This window comes from Magnolia sinica, chromosome 1 (genome assembly GCF_029962835.1).
Source record: "Magnolia sinica isolate HGM2019 chromosome 1, MsV1, whole genome shotgun sequence".
Lineage (NCBI taxonomy): Eukaryota > Viridiplantae > Streptophyta > Magnoliopsida > Magnoliales > Magnoliaceae > Magnolia > Magnolia sinica.
This window is the reverse complement of record NC_080573.1, coordinates 119049667-119071714: the sequence shown is the minus strand read 5'-3', so window position 1 is coordinate 119071714 and position 22048 is coordinate 119049667. Positions and strand designations below refer to the sequence as shown.

Here is a 22048-nt window from a genome sequence, read left to right as displayed (position 1 = left end):
TAGGATTAGCACCATATTGAGTAGTGAGACTCGCTACTGAAGTGATGTCACCCATTTATATGGGTATGACTATGATGTATGTTTTGTATCCACACCATCCATCCATTTGGAGAGATCATTTTAGGGCATGAGCCAAAGAATGAATCAGATCCAAAACTCGAGTGGACCCCACCATAGAAAATAGTGGAGAGAGTCACGCCCACCATTTATTATGACTGAAACCAATCCAAACCCCGTCACTTCGTACTGCAACCCCGTCACTTTGTCTACTGAACCCCGTCACTTTGTACTGACACCCCGTCACTTTGTCTACTGAACTCCGTCACTTTGTACTGACACCCCGTCACTTTGTCTAATGTACCCCATCATTTTATGCTACAACCTCGTCACTTTGTCTAATGTACCCCATCATTTTATGCTACAACCTCGTCACTTTGTCTATTGTACCCCGTCACTTTGTGCTGCAGTCTTGTCACTTTGTCTACTGAATCATATCACTTTGTACTGCAACCTCATCACTTTGTCTTCTGTACCCCGTCACTTTGTACTGCAACCCAGTCACTTTGTCTACTGAACCCCGTCACTTTGTACTACAACCCCGTCACTTTGTGTAGTGAACCCCGTCACTTTGTACTGCAACCCCATCACTTTGTCCACTCAACCCCATCACTTTGTACTGCAACATTGTCTCTTTGGCTACTGTACCGAGTCACTTTGTGCTGCAACCTCATCACTTTGTCTACTGTACCTCGTCACTTTGTGAACTACCATAAAAGGGCAGAGGCTACGGATAAAAAGCGTAGCTAAAGGTCCGTAGCTTCGGTGTAGCTAAAGACAAAAACCTATGGCTACAGATTAAATTCGTAGCAATAGAGATCAGTAGCTACGAATAAAAGCCGTAGTCATAATTTCTGTAGCGAGATTTACCTACACTTACAGTTTAAATCTGCAGCACGACCGTAGCAATCAGTACTGTAGCTATAGGTCTTAAATCTATAGCTACGGATTTCATTCGTAGCCATACAACATGTAGGTACGAATCTAATCCGTAGCTATATGCTTTGTAACGGATAATATTCGTAGCTAAAAAAGTATGAAATCCGTAGCAAAAGATTTGAGATAAAAAGCTACGGCCTATATCCGTAGCTATTTCCTTTAAAAAAATTTCTAATGCCGGCGTAATTACAACAAAATTACAGAAATTCAGATACCATCATAAGAAAATAATAAAATTACAGAACCTAAAAGGGCAGGAATTCATCTACAGATAAGAAAATAAATTAAAAAAAAAAAAAAAAAAAAAAACATTTTTAGATCTGCTGTAATAACATGAAAAGAAATATACAAATCCAAAAGCAGATGTCATCTTTCTCCATACCAAATTTATTACATGAATTCAACAGATTACATGTCTCCAAATATGTAAAACATGACAAATGACTACAAAAAGTAAAAATAAAACAACCAAACTAGCAACAGATGCTGAAATTCTTCTAAAAAATCACATAGATTTGCTGAAAACCCATAGTAGATTCAAAGATCAGATGCAACAATAAAAAAAACCAGAAAATCTGTATTTTTCATGAAGTCAAACATAAAATGAGAAGAATTTGACAAGAATTTTCCTTCTAAAGGATGCTCAAATCCAGAACCTACAAATGACTCGAAGAAGCTCCGGCTTTAGAATGAAATCTCTGAATCATGAGCTGTGAATTCCAACATAGCCCCTACATAACAGAGGAAACAAAGAATAAAGACATGAAGGATGCTATAAAAAGCAATCTCAAGACAGAAAGCTCAATCAATAGCAAGCAAGCATCTAACTTCGCATAAAACTTGAAATTCTGGTGAAGGCAAAAAAAAATCTGATGACTCAATATCTAAAAACAGGGTAGCATAAAACCTACACCAAACTGAGGCTTTTTATTCCTGAACCTGATGACTCAGCTCAAAATCTCATCGGGTTAACTGAGTCAGCTCGCTGACTTGATGAACCCAAAGACCTACACCAAAGGAATTACAGCAATTGATAGTTTGTAAATTATACAAAATATACAAAGGAAGAGAATAAAAAATAAGAAAAAATATACAAAATACACAATACAAAATGCAGAAGCCCAAACCGAGCATGTTGTTGTATATTTGCTTCCCAATTATGGTGTAGTGAACTCACACAATATTTGTCAAAATGATTAAAAGGCTCGGTGACTCTCGGATTTTCTCAATTTAGACCTGAGTCGGGGGTGAATCAGCCTGACTAATTGCCCTAGTCGATCGGGGGTGACTCTGGGTATTAAAATCTGAGTTGACTGGATGAGTCTGTATGGTACTTGTCCAAGTCTTGGAACAATGGGGAAGATTGATTAGATATTAAAGAAATAACACTCACTGTAAGTTCCAAGGTAGAGGTACTTGTTTCCGAAAACCCTTCCTATCCTTGCTTCCCATCTGCCATTGTGATGGTGCCTGCATTGTACCCAAAAACCAACAAGTTTCTGTCAATAATCTCGGTGCGATGGTTGCTAGGCAGAAAATGAATATATAGCATTATTCAGTGTATAGTCCCACATTCACAGTCCATTCCTAAAGGGTGTTGAGATGGTAGGTACATGTCTTCTCATTTGATAAAATGGAAAGGCCAGTGGCTTATTGACAAGCCGTGGTTTGGCTATTGACCTCAACACTAGCCAGCTAGCTGATGTCAAAGCTCCGTGGACCCTACCATTATGTGTGTATTTCATTCATTCTGTCCATTCATTTTGCCAGCCTATTTCAGGGAATCAGCCCAAAAATGAGGCAGATCCATAGCTAAAAAAGACCACACCACATGAAACAATTGAGAGAATAATGTCCACCGTTGAAACCTTCCAAAGCTTACAGTGATGTTTTCTAACCTGTCCATAAAGTCACAAGGACCTGGTTGAAGGGAAAACACATAAATCAGCTTGATTCAAAACTTGTGGCTACAAGAACTTTTTAATTGTAAGTGTCCATTGTTTCCTGTGGTGTTGTCCACTTGAGTTTTGGAGCAATTGTGGCCAGATTGTAAGCCCTTGCTGCAGATTCTTCCTCATCATAAGCCCCTGGTTAGCAAAAGCAAGGAGCAATTCTCCTTAGTTTAAAATAACATTGTATCAAATATAGATGAATTTTTATGAATCAAACAACTGCTCACCTAAATAGACCGTATGGTTCGTTGATGGCCCACCAGCCCAACAACAGCAAAAAGACTAGCATGAAAGACGAAATTCGAAATCTTAGCATTGGTAATGGACAAAAGAAAATGAGACATCATCACCCATGAAGCAATCGGTTAAAATTGCCTATTGAGCCATGTAAGCACTTTTTTGGTGTCTTTTAGTCTTGCTCATGCTCCCTTATGGTGTAGCAAAGTAACAACACAGTTGGCCCATTCCAAAGAACATAACAACCAAGCATCCCAAAAAATAGAAGAAGAAAGATACAGGTCCTAAGAAAGAATTGGGGCCCAACCGAGATAGCAAATAAAGTAAGAAAATGTAGGTAATGCTAATAGCTTATTAAAATACAATCCTTACTTCTAACATAAAAAAGGTGTCTTACATTTTAAATCAAGAACCTAATATTTTATATGTTAGTAGAACTACAATGTATTTATGTAAGCTTCTTGAAGTTCCCATTGTTATTTACCAGGGAAATTTAAAACTTCATAAATTCTACAAGGAATTCACAAGGAACTAGTGTCTCCGGCTCGTTAGATGAAATGGTAGAGAGTGTAGTGTAAATGATTCAGACCCAATAATTTGAGGATGACTCTGGGTAGGTCATGCAGTCAATAATACTTCTCTTTTGACAGATAACCAATATTCTATTAGATAAAATAGAGAAATCGATAAATAGATAAAATGAATGAATTCCCCAAATAAACAGAAGACAGATTGGGTTTGACAAGTCAATAATGGTGCCTAGAATTATTTAGCAGCATCAGCGGTATTGCCTATGCGTTGTAAAAGGCCCGGAGGAAGTAACTTACAGAGTTTTGAGATTCTTCATGTTGTCGTTAATAAATTTTGGGATTTCAGTAGAAATCAAGCAATTTCTTAGTATCCTGGTGCATCAGCCAAGCAATGTACTTCATAAAACAAATGAAACAAGAGACCATTGACATTGTTATATATACCAAGGATAGTAGTATATTCAATTCAACTCGCAATATCTTCATGTCTGTCATATTCTCCAATGGAGGGAAGCCCACACTCAATCCCATAGGATGTTGGACTAGAATCCTCTGTAAGAGTTGTAGCCGGCTTCAGGTGGAACGCACAGATCCATGAGGCCCACTATAGTTTGTGGTAACATCTACTTCAAACATCATGTTCATCTTCTCATGTAAGAAACTAATACCTGAGAGATAAAAATATCATCCACTGCTTCTTGTGCATGAAAATCAGTGGGGGTGTAAACCGTCGTCTGTTATTCCAGTCTCGCAACTGAAATGACATAAAAACAGTAGGAAACAATGGATTAAACATTTTGTTTGGGAACATGAACCAACGTTAGATAGCTCAACACTTAAAAAGGAAGGCCAAATGCAATCCAAGTGTTCTACCACTGAAACACGATTATGAACCTAAAAGAGTTCCAATAAACAATAGCCGATAACTTTTTCTATTACGGTAAAACTCTTGATATCAAGGCAAATAAGCAGCAGTGTTTCAAATAGCGCCCGTAGCGTAGCGGTAGCGTGGCCGTAGCGCTACGTAGCGTCCCAAATAGCGTAAATCCCCTGTAGCGCACGCTACAAGGGTCGTAGCGTACGCTACAGCTACGTACCGCGTAGCGTCCGTAGCGTAAGCTACAATCTATTTTTTTACTATTTTAGTTTTTTATTTTATTTTTTCACGTTTTCTTTGTTTCTAATGTTGAGCAATGTGACACTTGTATTGTACTTGATACTTTTAACCCATGGGATTTTTATTTCTTTTCATAATTGTGACCTGTGGTTTCAATTAGACATTATTAATTAAAGTGGTTTACTTAGGAAGTTGTTGATGTGATAATTATTTGATTTAGCTTATATATGTGGATTGGCTTTTGATAAATGATAACTAATAACTTTTTTGAACATGCTTATAATTGATAAAATGAATCATCTTTTAGGCATTTTTATATTTTTTTTCCCTTTTTTTCCACTATTTATTATATTTATCCTATTTTTAAATTAAAAAATAGAAATATCGTGTAGCTTACGCTACACGCTACGTATTTACGCTACACGCTATAGAGGGCTGAGCGCTACGCATCACGCTACCGCTATTTAAAACACTGATAAGCAGATAGTTCAAAGCGAGATTAGAAAGGAAGAAGAAAACAGTAAAATAGAACGAACGAAGTTCAGATACTAATATCTAGCATCAATCATTGTCAAAAGAGAAAGTTCAACAATTCACAATGACTTCACTCACCTGAGTGAGGAGCTCAGAGGTTACAATGCCAACTTTATGTTGAAAGAAATGTATTGAAAGTCTCTTATGATCAGAGAAGTTGGTAGCAGACTTCTGGAAGGTGGAGGACTTTCTAGGAATGACCCATAGGAGTTGCCACAAGGCCTGCAGCACAGAGCAAAATGATGATATAAAACAATTATTGGAAAGTAAACTCACAATGAGGAAGTATGATTTCTCAAATATGTGGATCTGTCAAACAATAAATGTTAGCCTTAAGGCAGAGGCAGTAACATGAATGATTCAATTAATTGATTCGGAATTGATATACCATCCTATGATCCAGCCTATATTTATACATGCTGATTGACATCCAGTCTAAGAACTACCTCGATAATCCAACCAATGTATTTGACATTGTTCACATGCTGATTGACATCCAAAACATTCCATCGAGGCTGTGGGTTTAAAAGAGTAATTACAGGTCATTGCTATAAACATAAACTATTGTGAATCAGAATGAATGCCAACTTTAACAAGCCAACCACAGACTTACAGTTAAGCCTCTTCAGATGTAATCCGCAGAGTTATCGTTGAGCTTTAGCAGTTTTCGGCTGTCCTCATCCAAGATAGCAGCATGCTCGATAAAATAAGGTTCTATTTCCCCTCTAACTTCTTCCGGCATTTGGGACAATCTTCTAGTCCGTTTATTTATCATCACCCAAACACTGCATTGTTACCATCAAAAAAAAAAAAAAAAAAACCCACAAAACACAACAAACTCCAATCAGCTACTGGCCATAAAACTGCAATTTGGATTTAAGCCAGGAAAAAAAAAAAAAAAAAAACCCTGCAAAAATTAAAGAGTCATGGGAAGATCCAACAAATTATAAAAATCCAATAAGAAATTAGTGTTGTAGCATTGGAAATAGATCAAGTGCTGAGAGAGAGAGAGAGAGAGAGAGAGAGAGAGAGAGAGAGAGAGAGAGCAAAGCATATAAGTATAGGACAGTAAAATGTGACTATGAAAACAAGTCATGAAAGTATCACAAGCCGATAACTATCAGATATTAATAAATTTTGAAGGTCAATTCTTGTAGAAACCCATCAAGTAGTGACGTAAACATTGAAACCATAATGACCTGCTGTAGATTGACTTTGGTCAGCTAATGTAGATCTTGTCTGACAAATCACTTCAATCCCCTGAGCCAAAATCCATTTATCTATATACTCTTAGTACAGAGGGTATAGAAGCTAACTATCATATTGACAAGAAGTGGGGTTTGCTGCCCACTCTTCAGCGGGAAAGGTCTGAGTTTGAAGATTGGATAAAATCAAATTTATGGTTGTCCAAAATCAGCACTGAAACTCGTATTTGAGAAATCGCAGGTGTTTTTGCCTACTCTTATACTAAGAGGAAATAGAGGATAAAACCCTATCAAGAGATGAAGAAGAAGAGGAGAGGAGAAGAGAAGAAAAAGGAAAAAAAAAAAAAAAGAAAGAGAGAGAGAGAAGTTTTGGGAAAAAAACTATAGATGTTTCTGCCCCCTTTCTAATATATTTAAAAGAAACTTTAGAAAATTACAAATAAGTCTCTAATTGTACCCATATTATAGCAAAACCCTTCTAACCACATTTCTCAACATATATCAAGGAAGATTCACATCTGTGCACAAACAGAAAACAGAACAAATGTTAGACAAATTATAGAAATGCTTTATACAGGTCCAGATGAAACAATTTGAGAACAGGGCAGCAACATCATTATAGGTTCCTGAACACAGTAAATATCCTCATGAGGCTAAACCTTTGTAACAATATTACAAATGAAGCCAACTACTGCATTCATTAAAACAAAGAAAAATCGTATAAAAAATCAAATGATGAAAGATGGACCATTTTTTTGGAAAATCTAAATAAAGGCTGGCTAATATAAATGCTGGTCAGGAGGCATTTTGGGAAATAAATGATATTTTATGGTGTAGGGCCCTTCTTTTTTTTTTTTGAAATATATGTGTGAAATGCAGAATGGCAGTTTGAAATGCTAAATGAATATAAGGATCCAATCACTTGTGACGTAATTGCTACAAAGAAGATTTATATAGTCTAATGATCTTTGGTTTGTAAGAATCTGTGGTCACTCGTCCACCTCACACATGGCACTCATGCAATGCCATCCATACCATCCAAATTTTAGGCACATGGTAGATGGAGCATGGTATGTTTAAGGAAATCTTAGCCATCCATTTAATGTCTATCAAATGGAAGGTTAAAATAGTGAGTGGTCCATTTAAAATATAGTTCACATTGCCATACATCTATGTCATTTGTACTGTCAGAGTAATCAACATTTCCAAAGAGGCTGGTTCTACAACAGGTCTTTGTTGAATAAGCTTATTCTATGAGTTATTCTCCTCTCTGTAAACATACAATAGGGAACAATGCAAAATCATGCCTAAAAAATCCTAAAATCACGTGATGTTGCCCACCTGAGTTTTGAAATAGCTGATTTTTGGGTGTCCCTTCATCTTGGTGGGGCAAGTCTGAAGAATGGATTGGATGGCGTATACACACCACTACCACGCCAAGCCCCTCAGCCCCACCTCCAACATCCTCCTCATATGCAGATGCAGCAGCCCCAGCCTCATCCACATCCTCAGGCTCAGCAGCAAGCCCAGCCCCAGCCTCATAGCCAGCCGCCTCTACATTTACAGCCCCTGCTCATGGACTTATGCAAGCCCTTCTTTACCTGCAACCCATTTATAAAATCAGCAACATACGTAGCCATCCTTGTCGAGGCATCTTATCAAACAGTTTTAACCACATAAACAAAACCCTAAATGGAGAAACGAGAGCAAAAACGCAGGAAATGCAGCAAATGAGGCGATAAAATCCAAAATCATGACAGAAATATCCCATTTCTTCACTGATAATCAAGATCCTCGGTCGAGAATCGGAGAAGATTCGCAAAACATAAGGAAATCAATAAAAAGAAAAGGAGAAATCGCTCACCTTTCCAAGTCCGTTGAGATAGCGAGAGAGAGTAAATGCTAAGGCTTTGAAAATGGGATGATTGAGAGACTGAGGGAGGGAGAGAGGGTTTTGTGCGCAAAGAGGGAGACTCGGTTTCGGCGCAGAGAGAGAGAGAGAGACAGAGGGAGAAAGAGGATCGATATTGATTTGGGCGCGCGTTTGGGCGTGGATTGGGTGCCTGGCCCACCATGATGTATATCGTTTATCCATTCCGTCCATTCATTTTTAGAAATGCATTAAAGGCCCAAGTGAACCACACCATAGGAATCATGTGTGATTTAATCTTTATTTTTTCCTACCGTGTGGTCCACTTGAGCCTTCCATATACCTCATTTTATAGGATGAAATACTAAATTTATATTTCAAAACGGATGGATGGATTAAATAGAACACATATTATTGTGGTGGGCCTCAAAAAGTCACTTGCAGGACCGTCAATTTCTAGTGGTGCAGCTACTTTGTTACTACGAATCCGTAGCAATATAGTTATATCCGTAGCTAAAAATCTACATTGTTTGTATCCTTTCCTCATTTTTTTGGTAATGGAAGTACTCCGTCACTTTGTAATGGAGTTTTACTAGATAAAGTGATGAGGTTAAGTACGGTTATTGGACAAAGTGACGGAGTACATTAGATAAAGTGACAAAGTTGTAGCACAAAGTAACTGGGTACAGTAGACAAAGTGACGATATTGTAATACAAAGTAATGGGGTTCAGTAGACAAAGTGACGGGGTTACAGTACAAAATGACGGGGTTCACTAGATAGTGACGGGGTTGCAATACAAAGTGACGGGGTTCAGTAGACAAAGTGACGGGGTTCAGTAAACAAAGTGTCGGAGTTGCAGTACAAAGTGACGGGGTACAGTAGACAATGTGACGAGGTTGCAGTACAAAGTAACGGGGTTCAATAGACAAAGTGACACGGTTGCAGTACAAAGTAACGGGGTTCACTAGACAAAGTGACGAGATTGCAGCATAATGTGATGGGGTACATTAGACAAAGTGACGAGGTTGTAGCATAAAATGACGGGATACAATAGACAAAGTGACGATGTTGCAGTACAAAGTGACGGGGTTCAGTAGATAAAGTGACGGAGTTGCAGTATAAAGTGACGGGGTTCACTAGACAGAGTGACGAGGTTGCAATAGAAAGTGACGGGGATCAATAGACAAAGTAACGGGGTTGCAGTACAAAGTGACGGGGTTCATTAGACAAAGTTACAAGGTTTGGATTAGATTTAATCGTAATAAATGGTGGGCTTGACTCTCTCCACTATTTTCTGTGGTGGGGTCCACTCGAGTTTTGGATTTGGTTCATTCTTTGGCTCATGCCCTAAAATGATCTCTCCAAATGGATGGACGGTGTGGATACAAAACATACATCATAGTGGGACCCATATAAATGGGTGACATCACTTCCCCACCATGATTTATGTGTTTCATCCATTCCATTAATCTATTTTTACATATAATTTTAGGGGTTGATCCCAAAAATGAGAGGGATATAAATCTCATATGGACCACACCACAGGAAAATAATGGTGATTGATATCCATCATTAAAGTCCTCCTAAGGCCCACCGTACTATTTACGTATCATCCAATCTGTTGGTTTGGTCATAAAGACCCAGATGAAGGGAAAAAACAAAGATCAGCTAAAAAGATGATCCAAAACTTTTATGGTCTCTAAAAAGTTTTTAATGGTCAACGTTCATTTAACACTATGTCATGCAGTGTGGTCCACTTGAGATTGGGTTATACTTCATTTTTGGTCTCAGATCATAAAATGATGTAGAAAAATATATGGACAGCATGAATGAAACACATACATCATAGTGGGCCCACATGGCACCGAGTGGCGGGGGAGTAGCCAATACGTTTCTAATGGAAACCGTGGACGCGGATTCACTGGGGAAAGCCTTTTGCATGAAGTTTCAGCAGTGGGATGTATGGTGGGGTCCACCATGATGTTTATAAGAATTCCAATCCATTCATCCATTTTTAGAGCTCATTTTAAGACATGTAACAAAAAATTAGGATGATCAAAAACTCAACTGGGCCATACAAGATGAAATAGTGGAGAAAGAAATTCCTACCGTTGAAACCTTCCTAGGCCTCTCGATGTTTATATGCCATCCAAACTGTTTATAAGGTCATTTTTACTAGGATGAAGTGAAAACACCAAAATATTAGACCGATGCAAAACTTTTGTGGCCATATAAATATTTCAACGGTGGATACTAAATCTCCACTGTTTCCTCTCATGTGGCCCATTTGAGTTTTGTATATACATTAGTTTTGGTATGATGTCCTAAAATGATATCTAAACATGGATGAACAGGTTGGATTTGTCACAAACATCGGAGTGGGCCCATTCGGAATCCTTGCGCAAGATCTTACTGCAAAATGCTTTGGTAGGAAATTCGCGTCCCCTTAGACACGTGAAATCGGATTGCATACCAAGTCTTATCGTACTGAGTAAATTCTAATGGGCCCACTGTGAATTCATGTGATTTATCCACGCCGTCCATCCGTTTTTTCAGATCATTTTAGGAGTTGAGCCCAAAACTGAAGTATATCAAAAGCTCAAGTAGACCATACCAAAAGAAACAGTGAAAATATTGATTTTCACCATTGAAGTGTTTCTAAGGCCCCAATGATGTTTATTTTTCATCCAAATTGTTCATAAGATCACAAAGACATGGATGAATGGAAAAAACAAATATCATCTTGATATAAAACTTCTATGGCCCCAAAAACTTTTCAATGGTAGAATTCAATTCATTTCAGGTGGTGTGGTCCACTTGATCTTTGGATATGATTAATTTTTGTTGTAAAACCCTAAAATTAGATGATAAAAGAGATAGATAGAGTTGATACAATGCACGAATGACAATGATGGTGGGCTTCACAGACTTTACTCATTACGCTTACCTTGCTGAGTTACTCAGCACACAAACCCCTTCCGTCTCCGTTGTAGCTCTTATTAAATGTATTTTTTAAAATATATTTAAAAAATTGACGACATGGCACTTACACTGACGTTTACCAATGAAAACGCTGGAGTGAGGGAATTCCTGCCTCCAGGACACACAGGATCCGCACTCAAAAAATATATATCAGGGAAAACGTGAATATAGTCATGTAGGCTTGGACGAAGGGAACCTCAAGCATTCAATCTCGGTTGTTTCCCCTAAGTGTAGTCCATCCGAGCATTCCATCTATCCCACTTTTTAGGTTTTTTCTTAAAATAATTTGCCAAAATGAATCGGCTATGTGGATAAACCATGTGAATTATGGTTTGTCCCACAAAGCCACAGCAGAACCGGAGGCGGATTAGCTGTGACGCTGTGACAGGTTTAGTAGCCAGACTACTAAAGAAGTCACGTCCCCAAGTTCTATGAGGCCTACCTTAATGTGTACGTTGTATCAACGCCGTCCATCCATTTGGAGAGATCATTTTAGGGGATGAGCCAAAGATGAATAAGATCCGTAGCTCTAATAGACCCTACTACAGAAAACAGCGGGGATTGACTGCCTATCATTAAAAACTTCTAAGGTCTATTTGAGTTTTCCCTTCCATTCATTTCTGTGTTAACTTATGAACGGGTTAGATCTCAAATAAATATTATGGTAGACCATAAGAAGATTTCAACCGTGGGTGTCACTGTTTCCATTGTTTTCTATGTTGAGGTCTATCGGAGCTCCGGATCTATCTCATTTTTTAGCTAGTGCGTTAAAATGATATCTCCAAATGAATAGACTGTGTAGATACAGCACATACATTATGATGATGCCCACAGAGCACAGACATCAGGGTGGGCCAACAAACTTGGTGACGTGACTTCAGTAGCGAGTCGCTGGATGCGGTTCAGCCAGGTGGCTAGTGGTCGGTGCTATGTGGACACACCATGATGTATGTGTTTTATCCACACCGTACATCCATTTTGAAAGATAATTTTAGGTCTTGATCCCAAAAAATTAGGTAGATCTAAGTCTCAGGTGGACCACACCATGGAAAAACAGTAGTAATTGAATGTTCACCATTAAAAACCTCCTACAGCCCACTGTAATGGTTATTTGACATCTAACCTGTTAATGGTTATTTGACATCTAACCTGTTGATTAGGTCATATAGACTTGGATGAAGGGAAAAAATATATATCAGCTTGATCCAAAACCTTCGTGGCCCCAACAAGTTTTTAATGGTGGGAATTCAATCAACACTGTGAGGTCCACTTGAGATGTGGATCAAGTGCTTTTTTGCAACCATACCATAAAATGATATGGAAAAATGGGTGGACGGCATGGATGAAACACTTACACCATGGTGGGACCCACAGAGCACCTTCCTCGCTGCACAACCTGTCAGTAGCTAATCCGCGTCCAGCAGGACCGTCCTTCTGTAGGTAGGTCCTGGTAGGGCAGTACCCAATCCTCGCCCATCTTAGTGGGGTAGTACGCAATCCACGCACCCTACAAAGACCTAACTAGAGCCGGACGCTCCTGTCTATGGCTCTAAAACTAACCGTGATGTATCTGATTATCCATGCTGTCCATTCATTTTAAAAAATTGTTTTAAGTGATGAGCTCAAAATTGAAGCAGATGGAATGATCCAGTGAACCACACCACATAAAACAGAAGCTTCCCGTGGTGTGGTCCAATCGAGCCTTCAATCATCGTTCTTTTTAGGTTCAAGATCTAAAATGATTGTTCAAAATAGATGGACAGATTGGATGAAACATATATGTCAGAGTGGGCCTTACAGAGCCCTGCCAGTAGCGTCCATCTCTATGTCCCGGTAGGGGTAGTGCCCAATCCGCCCGTCCCTGGTAGGGGTAGTATCCCGTCCGCGCCCCCTGGAAAGCAATGATAAACAAGTTGATTACGTCTCCTTTGGAATGTGGAGAACTGAGAATCAACGTCACAACGAGAGCAGCTTGAATCAGATAACGATTTGATAATCTTCGAGACTACCACCATTCAAGTAAATGCACAGATTAACTGTACATATTGAATATGTAATCCTCAATCCAAACCGTCCAAACTACTTTTTATGGTCATAATTTAAATAGATGATACATTATTTATTTTCCAACTTTCAGACTAGTGGACATCAAATGGACCGTTAAATAAAAATCTATTGATAAATGGATAAATTAATGCATCTGATTTGAATCTACAACCAAATGCATCGGGGTCCGTTATTAGACGGCTTATATTTAACTATATGTTTGCCACGTTGACAGCTTTCATTCGTAGCGCATATCAAATACCGGCTACGCATGGCATATCCCTTCCCGCATTTCTGACTCTTTTTAGATGTGTGGACTCATCACCGTTTATTAAGCCACGACAACAATCCAACTTTTCGTAATTTCAAGCAGTGGTTACACTTTGGGAATGGAAAGGGATTGGCTACTCCCTACCAGCCGATGGCTGATGGTCGGTGCTCCGTGGGCTCCAACATGATGTATTTGTTTCATCCATGCTGTCTATCTATTTTTTTTAATATCATTTTATGGTGCGAAATAAAAAATGATGTACATCCAAATTTCAAGTGGACCACCTCATAGGAAACAGTGTCAAATGAGGGTTGACCATTAAAAATATTTCCCAGGCCATAAAAGTTTTAGATCAAGTTGATCTTTGTTTTTTACCTTCATTTGGGCCAGTATGACCTAATAAACAGATTGAATGTCAAATAAACAATACGTGGACCCTAGGAGGATTTTAATGGTGGATATACAATCACTATTGTTTTCATGTGGTGTGGTCCAATTTAGATTTATATCCCTCTCATTTTTGGGATCAAACCATAAAGTGATCCTTAAAAATGGATGGAACACATACATCATGGTGGGGCCCACAAATCACCGACCACAGCCAACGAGCTGGTGGCAGGGGAGTAGCCAATCCGTTTCCTTTGGAAATAGCGTAAATATTAAAATATGATATTTTCACATTGAATTTGGAGAGAAAATTCAAAACTAAGACCGATCTTCAATATTAGACACCACTTGAACGGTCCAGATTGCCGTGCATAAATGCTGGTTTATTAATAAATGGTGAGAAACTCACACCTTAGTTAAAGTCCGGGGAGAGTGGGGTTGTTGGGGGGGTGCGCAGTACGCACTGCGCGCGAGATAAAAGAGCATCTCTTCGTCACAGACCATTTCAATTTGATCCCTTGTCAACTGGTGAAGGTCTTCTTCGCTGCTGCTTCTCAGAATTTCTAGGGTTTTCTTCCCAAATCTCTCCGCTATTTTCGGGTAATTTTCTCTCTCCTAGGGTTTCAAACTGCCAGCCTTTTATAAATTTAAGGTTTTCTGCTGATTTTAATTCCTCCTACGGTTAGGGTTTTGGAAATTCTCTTAAATCTTTCGGTTACATTCCGATGAAAGGAGAATTGCAGCTGGAGCCGATCATGGAAGTGAATCCGACCGACTCCGATCCCCTCCTCGAGAAGCGGGCAGTGCCAGAGTCTTCGGTGCCGGAAAGTAGCACCATCGAGATAACGGATGGTGGTGTTGGTGACGATGAAGAGATTGAAGCCGGTTCTGCTGCTTGCTGCCGCATCTGCCTCGAGTACAATGGCGAACCAGGTGAATTTCGCTTTCATGGAGTAATTTGAATTGCCTTCCATTTCTGTCGGATTTTGACATTTTGTAGATTATATGTTCGAATTGTATTCGTCACTTTCTTTGAGAACAAAATCGATTCTGTTTTCGGCTTCTTAGGACTGGAATTTGAGCTTGTGTTAGCTGTTTGGGTATGATTGAGTTTTGCAATTACTGAGTTTTGGTTGAATTGAAATCATCGCAATGTGCTTCTTGCATATGTAGGAACAAGAACTGATAAAAATGACTAGACTACCCCGTAATGGTCCATCTCCGGCGTGCTGCCATGATAGCCCATTCATGGTAGAAACCACACTGGCCTGGAAATCCAAGCGGTTCGATCAGTGGCCTTCAGATCTGTTGTGAAAATAGAAAAAGTCTGTATTCAACTATTAAAGTGGAAAATATCTATTAATGAGAAGATGGAATTTTCAGTATTAAAGTCTTAAGTGTTGTGAGGTTCATTCGTTATACGGAGCATGGCGCATAGCATAAACATTTCTTTTAACCGATGATCTTTGGTGTGCTCTTTCTCTGATACCCACCATTTTGTTCTTGGGTGCATGCACGTTCATAGCTTCTGTTCTAGTGTCTTGAATTCTCTGTTTATCCAGTCACCCTGTTTTATCCAAATCTTTTTGGCACTTGAAATGTAGGGTTTCTTAATTTCATGAGACTTTTACCCAATAAGCATGTTGAGAATGTGGAGATCATAACCACTTTAATATGATCTAATAGTTATGTGACATGCAACCTAAACATTCATATTCGTTCTGTGTAGGTGAAGAGTTGATATCTCCATGCATGTGCAAAGGCACCCAACAGTTTGTCCACCGTTCATGCCTGGATCATTGGCGTTCAGTGAAGGTATTTTCTTCTTTAGCCCTTGGTGATATTACTTTTTGAACAAGGAATCCTAAATTTTCTACAGAACTATATTTTAATGTTTGTCCATTGAATACTCAGATGTAGAAATCAGTTTAAACTAGTGTATCTTTTCTTTTCTTTCTTTTTTCTTTTATTGTCTTTAGGAAGGATTTGCTTTTTCGCATTGCACAACTTGCAAGGCACAATTCCATCTTCAAGTAGAGTCTTTAGAGGATAACTCATGGCGAAAATTGAAGTTCAGAATTTTTGTGGCCAGGGATGTTCTCCTTGTATTCTTGGCGGTACAAACTGTAAGGGAAATTTTATATATTATTCATTTAGCAAGGGCTCATCTGTGTTGTGTTATCAATTTGCCCATGCATGTTCAATTGTTTAGTACCAGCTTTAATGGTTTTTTTACATATCCTACGGCTTCGGTCTTGTCTGCATTTCTTGAATCTTTAACCTTCTCAAGTAAGGAAATAAGTTGCCAACATGAATTATTTTGATAATGTTTCTCCAATCATTTTCTGTGGGAATCGTGGCTTCTTTTCTTCTTACTAGTGGGTTTTAAGATAACATATTCTATCTTATACTTATCACATTTATGTCTAGGAATAACTGACATGTGCCCCTTCACGCATGTCGAAATATGCTTCTGATTCGCAGGCAGTTGCTGCCATGGGTGGTTTTGCATACTTCATGGACAAGAATGGGAACTTCAGAAATTCATTCAGTGATGGCTGGGACCATATATTGTCCAAGCATCCCATACCCTTCTACTACTGTATAGGTGTGTTCTGGTCTTCTTTTCCTTTTTCCACTTAGATATCTTCATCTTGGTTTGCTTGTTGTAGTCATCCTGTTTCCCTACTGAAGGATTAAGGAACATTCACGGCCATCAATTTTTTCTTGTAAACTTGTGTGAGGTTTTCCAGGCAAAGGCCTGATTTATCTCCTAGACCAGTGAATGTTTATGGGAATCGCCAATAGTATCTAACAATTGCTAGACAAGTAAGTGAACCGAATCAATGAGTACTTTCAGGTAAGCGATGAATGGATCATTGCGTGGAACTACCATTTTATTGTAGTGTGCAGGAAATGAAAGATATAAGTGTGCGCGTGTGTGTGTGCGCGCGCGTGCGTCCTTCGCTTTTGATAGACCTTGTTTTTCTACTTTTGGCACTAAGGCTGTAAGTACTAAAAGTGTATTGTTCCATTTCCAAAGGTAGAAAAATGTGTATCCATCTATGGCATTTTGACCCCATATTGTAGGGTGGATCTTGAAAGATGTGAAAGATCTCCCTCCAAGCTGTACATATGACTTTCATCAAATACAGCTTTCCACAGAATTCAATATGTATCTGTGAGACAGAGTAAGGAATTCTGTTTACTCACTTATTCCTTGGGTTTCCAAAATTGTGTAAACAGAAGTGCTTCAAATTATGCAGATATCATTTCCCCTGAAGAAAATTATCTATTCCACAACATTCTGTTTGGGGAGGTTTCACATTTTTTGTCCTCTAATATAGTGCAAGTTGACAGGTGCATTTTTCAAATGCATGTTTTGTTTTTTGTCATACTTGGTAACAAGCAGGAAGATCTCGGATTTGGTTCATGTTCTTCCACACGGTCTGCTGAAATCTCAGATTCTCAATTCATCTTCTTACACGCTATCTGCTGAAATCTCAATGTTTGATGAGTTGGTTTCTGTACCATCGTGATAACTATATATTTTTCTGGTTGATGCATACCATCATCATAGAAGTCATTCAGAAAGCTTGTGAATTGGACATCAAAATATTGATTTTTTTATCTTTAGCCTGAATTTTCAAATGAGTGCACCTGTTACTTTCTGACATCTTAGGAAACCATGCAGGGGTGTTGGCCTTCTTTGTACTGCTGGGATTTTTTGGGTTGATCCTACACTGCTCTTCTCTCAACAACAATGACCCATGTGCAGCCGGGTGCCGCAACTGCTGTTATGGATGGGGAATCTTGGACTGCTTTCCAGCTTCCATGGAAGCATGCTTTGCTCTGCTTATCATCTTCGTCATAATCTTCGCCATCCTTGGCATAGCGTATGGTTTTCTTGCTGCTACTATGGCAATCCAGAGGATCTGGCAGAGACACTACCACATCCTAACCAAGAGGGAGCTTACAAAGGTATGCTTCCTATATCTTTCTGTTATTCGTTTTATTAAAACTTTAAAATATCTGTTGAATGTAATGCAACAGCAACTTGCCTATACGAATAGCTATGTTTTAAATGATGTTCTGGTGCAAATGATGGCATGTAAATAATGCATGAAAATCCTTAGAAACCTCCTCCTTCACTCCCTCCCATCGATGCATGGCATGCATGCATGTGGAGTTTGGAGCATCTAGACTGTGGGGCCATTGTGGATGGAGCATAGCACTATTAACTGTATGACTGCTCCTCTATTCTGGACATCTGACCATATCTGCTTAAATGTTCGTTTGATGGTCACTAATAGGATAGTTTTGGTAATTCAATTACTGTGAATCTGGGCCATGATCCATCCATGTCCAGGGCCATGATGTGTACGATCCGGATTCACATGCATGCATGCCATGTGATGGTGAGGCACAGCTTGCCTGATTTTACTCTTTTCCTTGCCTTGAAGGATTCAGTATCTGAGGCGGTAAAACTCTCTCCGTGTGTGTGTGTGTGCTATTACTAGTATTATTATTGTATATCATTGAAGTTGCTTCACAAAATGCAGGAATACATCGTAGAGGATCTTAGAGGGTGTTACACACCACCAAAGCTAGACCCTGAACATGAAGAGCGTCTGAAAATGCTCAAGCTCCTGTAGAGGTAATGTTAATGGTATCTCAGGGGCTGATTTGTGATAACACAGAGTTTGAAGGCTTTTGTAAAATAAAATGAATTTTCAAGCTATCATAAATAAGAAATTGGTGTTTATTTGGCATTACTTTGGATCACCTGTGCCTGTGACACTCATCAGCCACAAGCGGTGATCTAGGTTTTCTGCTGCAGTGGGACATCATTGAGCTGGAGTGCATTTTCTTCACAAAGGCCAGGAAGATGAAAAGCCGAAGTGCCTGTTTCTGGCAGGTTTCCATGCCTAGAAACAATCAAACATGGCTCATCTTATCTTTGTTGCATAGGCCCCCCGCCTTAATTGATTTTTGACTGCTGACCCATGTCCTAAATAAAATCGAGTTGATTGGATGGCCTGATCTGCTTTGATCACTGAAGTTATGGCTGTTGAATGTGGGACATGGGAGAAGATGGTTCTCAATTTGGGGGCTTCTTTAAGCCTACACCCGTATGCAATAATAAAGCTAATGTACATACCACATGTGCGAGCACGATAGGTCCAAGATCCAATCCATCCGACAGAAAGGCACCAGTATATCAATGCCGTAGCCCAAGAATTAGATTGATCCACTGGTTAGGTGAGCCACAGTCTGTAAAACAAATTGGCGGCTCTGAAAAAATGTGGCTGAAGTTTCCTGACCCACCCTACTGTTTTTAATATTAGGGCCCACTGCTGAGTGGACCAGATTTACTTTTGGGAAAACATATAGAAGGTAGGAGCAACCTGATCTGAGTTATATTTTTCATGGGCAGTGAGAGGCAGAGGAATTAGTGGAACCTAGGTTATTTTAGTATACTGTCTGTGGATGGAGGAATCATATGATCCTCAACTGGAGGATACATGCTGCATCCTTGTCTCCTCAGTTTGTACAAGTGTTGGGACCATTGATATGATCGATGGATGGACCATGCCCCTAAAATCTTCTCCGTGGGACCACCTAGTTTCTGATCACCGAACCATGGGCCGTACTTGTAAAAACTAAAAGCCTACTAGTACAATAGATTCCTTGGGTCTGGGTATCATACAATTACCACGGAGGAACTATTTGACCGTATAGGTACACTCATCCATATAAATGCAGCCATGATTCTGTGAAGCAGACGATTGATTTGATGGCCTGGATCATGGACGCAGATTCCCAACTCTCATCAGTGGAATATTCTTAACTCTTCAATGCAAGAGGAGAAAAAAGAAAAAGCAGCAAATCTTCATCCATAGATGCAATGAGATTTGCTAAGCCCACGGGAATGTATAACATGTGCCAGCCAGCCTTGCATATTGGTAGGAGATTTCATCCCTTCATCAGAGGCTTGCCATTATGTAGATGATCTCGCCCAATAACCAGATCAGTCCAATTGTCAGGTGGGCCGCAGTTTAGAAAACAAGATTACGGTTGAGAAATACTTGGCCAAAGTTAATTCTTAACCATGCAATTGTTCCTGACATTGTGGCCCATACGCTGAATGGAACACATTTATTTTTGGGAGAACATTTACATGGTCAGAAGTACATCATGGATCATGAGGGGGCTTGGAAGCACGTGTGGTGGCGTGTGCATTCGCAGCCTTTACAAAGATGTCAAACATCAAAGATTAGATTAGTAGGATATTCTCGTTATGGGATATTGGGATTTTCCCATTGACATCTTTTGGGATCTTCATATGTGGGATATGTGGGTTTCCCTCTATGGGAAGTGAAAAAACAGGAGTTTGCAAATTGCCAGCCATTGGGGACGCGGATTGCATACTGACACTGCCAGTAGCGACTCGCTACTGGACGGTGCTCTATGGGCCCACCATGATGTATCTCTTATCCACGCCATCCATCTATTTTGCCAGCTCATTTTACGGTATGAGCCCAAAAATGAGGTAGATCCAAATATCAAGTGAACCCACACCACAGGAAAGAGTGGTGATTGAATGAATTGACCAAGTTACGATTAGACCCAGCCCATATTATCCCACCATTAAAAACTTCTTGGGGCCACAAAAGTTATGGATCAAATATTTGTATTTTCCCTTCATATCGATGTCTGTGTGACCTAATCAACCGTTTGGATGGCAAATAAACATTACAGTTTGCATATGGAGGAAAAGGTACCGTGCGCTCGACCTCACGAGTCCGTCCCATGAGGTCGAGCTGTGTGGGCCCACCGTGATGCGTTTCGAACATCTACCCCATCAGTCAGATGCACCATTCCATCGTGGGCCTAGGTCTCAAAAATCAAGTCAATCCGTGACTTGTGTGGGCCACACCACATACAGAAGTGGGGAGGGGCCGTGCACCATTAAACATTCATAATCATTTTTTGGGCCCACCGAGGTGTGGCTTGCAAATCCAGCCCATCCATTATGTGTGTCCCACTTGGATGAGGGTTCAGACCAAGTTTCAGCAGCATTCAAAACTCAGGTGGGCCCCACCGAGTGCTTTTATATGTTTTAACGGTGTCTTCACATGATTTTAGATGGTATGGCCCACCTGAGTTCTGTATACGGCTGATTTTTGGGATATCCCATAATTTAGAGGGGACCCATCAAATGCACGGTGTTGATGGTCGACACGCATCACGGTGGGGCCCACACAGCTCGACCTCACGGGAGCTTATACCTTTTCCCATATATATATATATATATATATATATATATATATGCCCCCATGCCGCAAGTATCTTAAAGAATCCAGAACCTAGCACAACTAGCCTTTGGCCCATTTATCAAAGTTTTGGGGTGTTTGTTTCAGCTTGGGAAACTTATGCGACATGCCAAAATGGAACCAATCAATTCAATGATCTAGATCGCAGATTGGGGTACTCTCATCAACGGCCGCAATTTCTACTAGCACAATGAGTCCACTATTCATGAACTAATGCACCATGCCCCTAGTCTCTTCTAATTTCTACTAGCACAATGAGTCCACTATTCATGAACTCATGCACCATGCCCCTAGTCTCTTCTAATTTCTACTTGCACATGAGTCCACTATTCATGAACTAATGCACCATGCCCCTAGTCTCTTCTGGCATTCACCATAGAGTACTTCTCATCCAAAAATTGTTTCAAATGAACATCCAATCCCTCCCTTGGCTCGGTCCACTAATCAGGCAGGCTACAGTTATAGAACAAATGTAAACTTTCTCTAACATAGTGGTCCACCTGATATGTGGGCCAGCCTGAATTTCGGGTTAGACCATCTTCAAAGTCTGATCCACCTGGTGGATGGCTTGGATGATGTACC

The 22048-nt window shown here is 39.7% G+C and overlaps 1 protein-coding gene and 1 long non-coding RNA gene across 4 annotated transcripts; one reads left to right on the top strand and one right to left on the bottom strand.

The window, feature by feature from the left end:
- Positions 1–1374: 1374 nt before the first annotated feature.
- On the bottom strand, positions 1375–8457 carry LOC131255704 (uncharacterized). 2 transcript variants are annotated; one of them, XR_009176260.1, is made up of 8 exons: positions 7913–8457; positions 5813–6151; positions 5445–5588; positions 4013–4469; positions 2895–3230; positions 2174–2466; positions 1908–2003; positions 1375–1727 (listed from the first exon to the last, which is right to left on the bottom strand). It is a non-coding gene; the product is annotated as an uncharacterized LOC131255704 (long non-coding RNA). The 2 variants fall into 2 exon arrangements; XR_009176258.1 differs by lacking the exon at positions 4013–4469 and having other exon boundaries at positions 2390–2466; positions 2895–3083; positions 7913–8447.
- A 6109-nt stretch (positions 8458–14566) lies between these two features.
- LOC131255694 (uncharacterized) lies at positions 14567–18901 on the top strand. 2 transcript variants are annotated; one of them, XM_058256486.1, is made up of 7 exons: positions 14567–14729; positions 14816–15062; positions 15859–15944; positions 16109–16255; positions 16614–16737; positions 17824–18110; positions 18692–18901. In XM_058256486.1, exons 2-7 carry the CDS (start codon positions 14855–14857, stop codon positions 18782–18784), a joined length of 945 nt encoding a protein of 314 aa, XP_058112469.1. In that variant the 5' UTR covers positions 14567–14729; positions 14816–14854; the 3' UTR covers positions 18785–18901. The 2 variants fall into 2 exon arrangements, with proteins under 2 accessions (XP_058112469.1, XP_058112476.1); XM_058256493.1 differs by lacking the exon at positions 16109–16255.
- The last annotated feature ends 3147 nt before the right edge of the window (positions 18902–22048 follow it).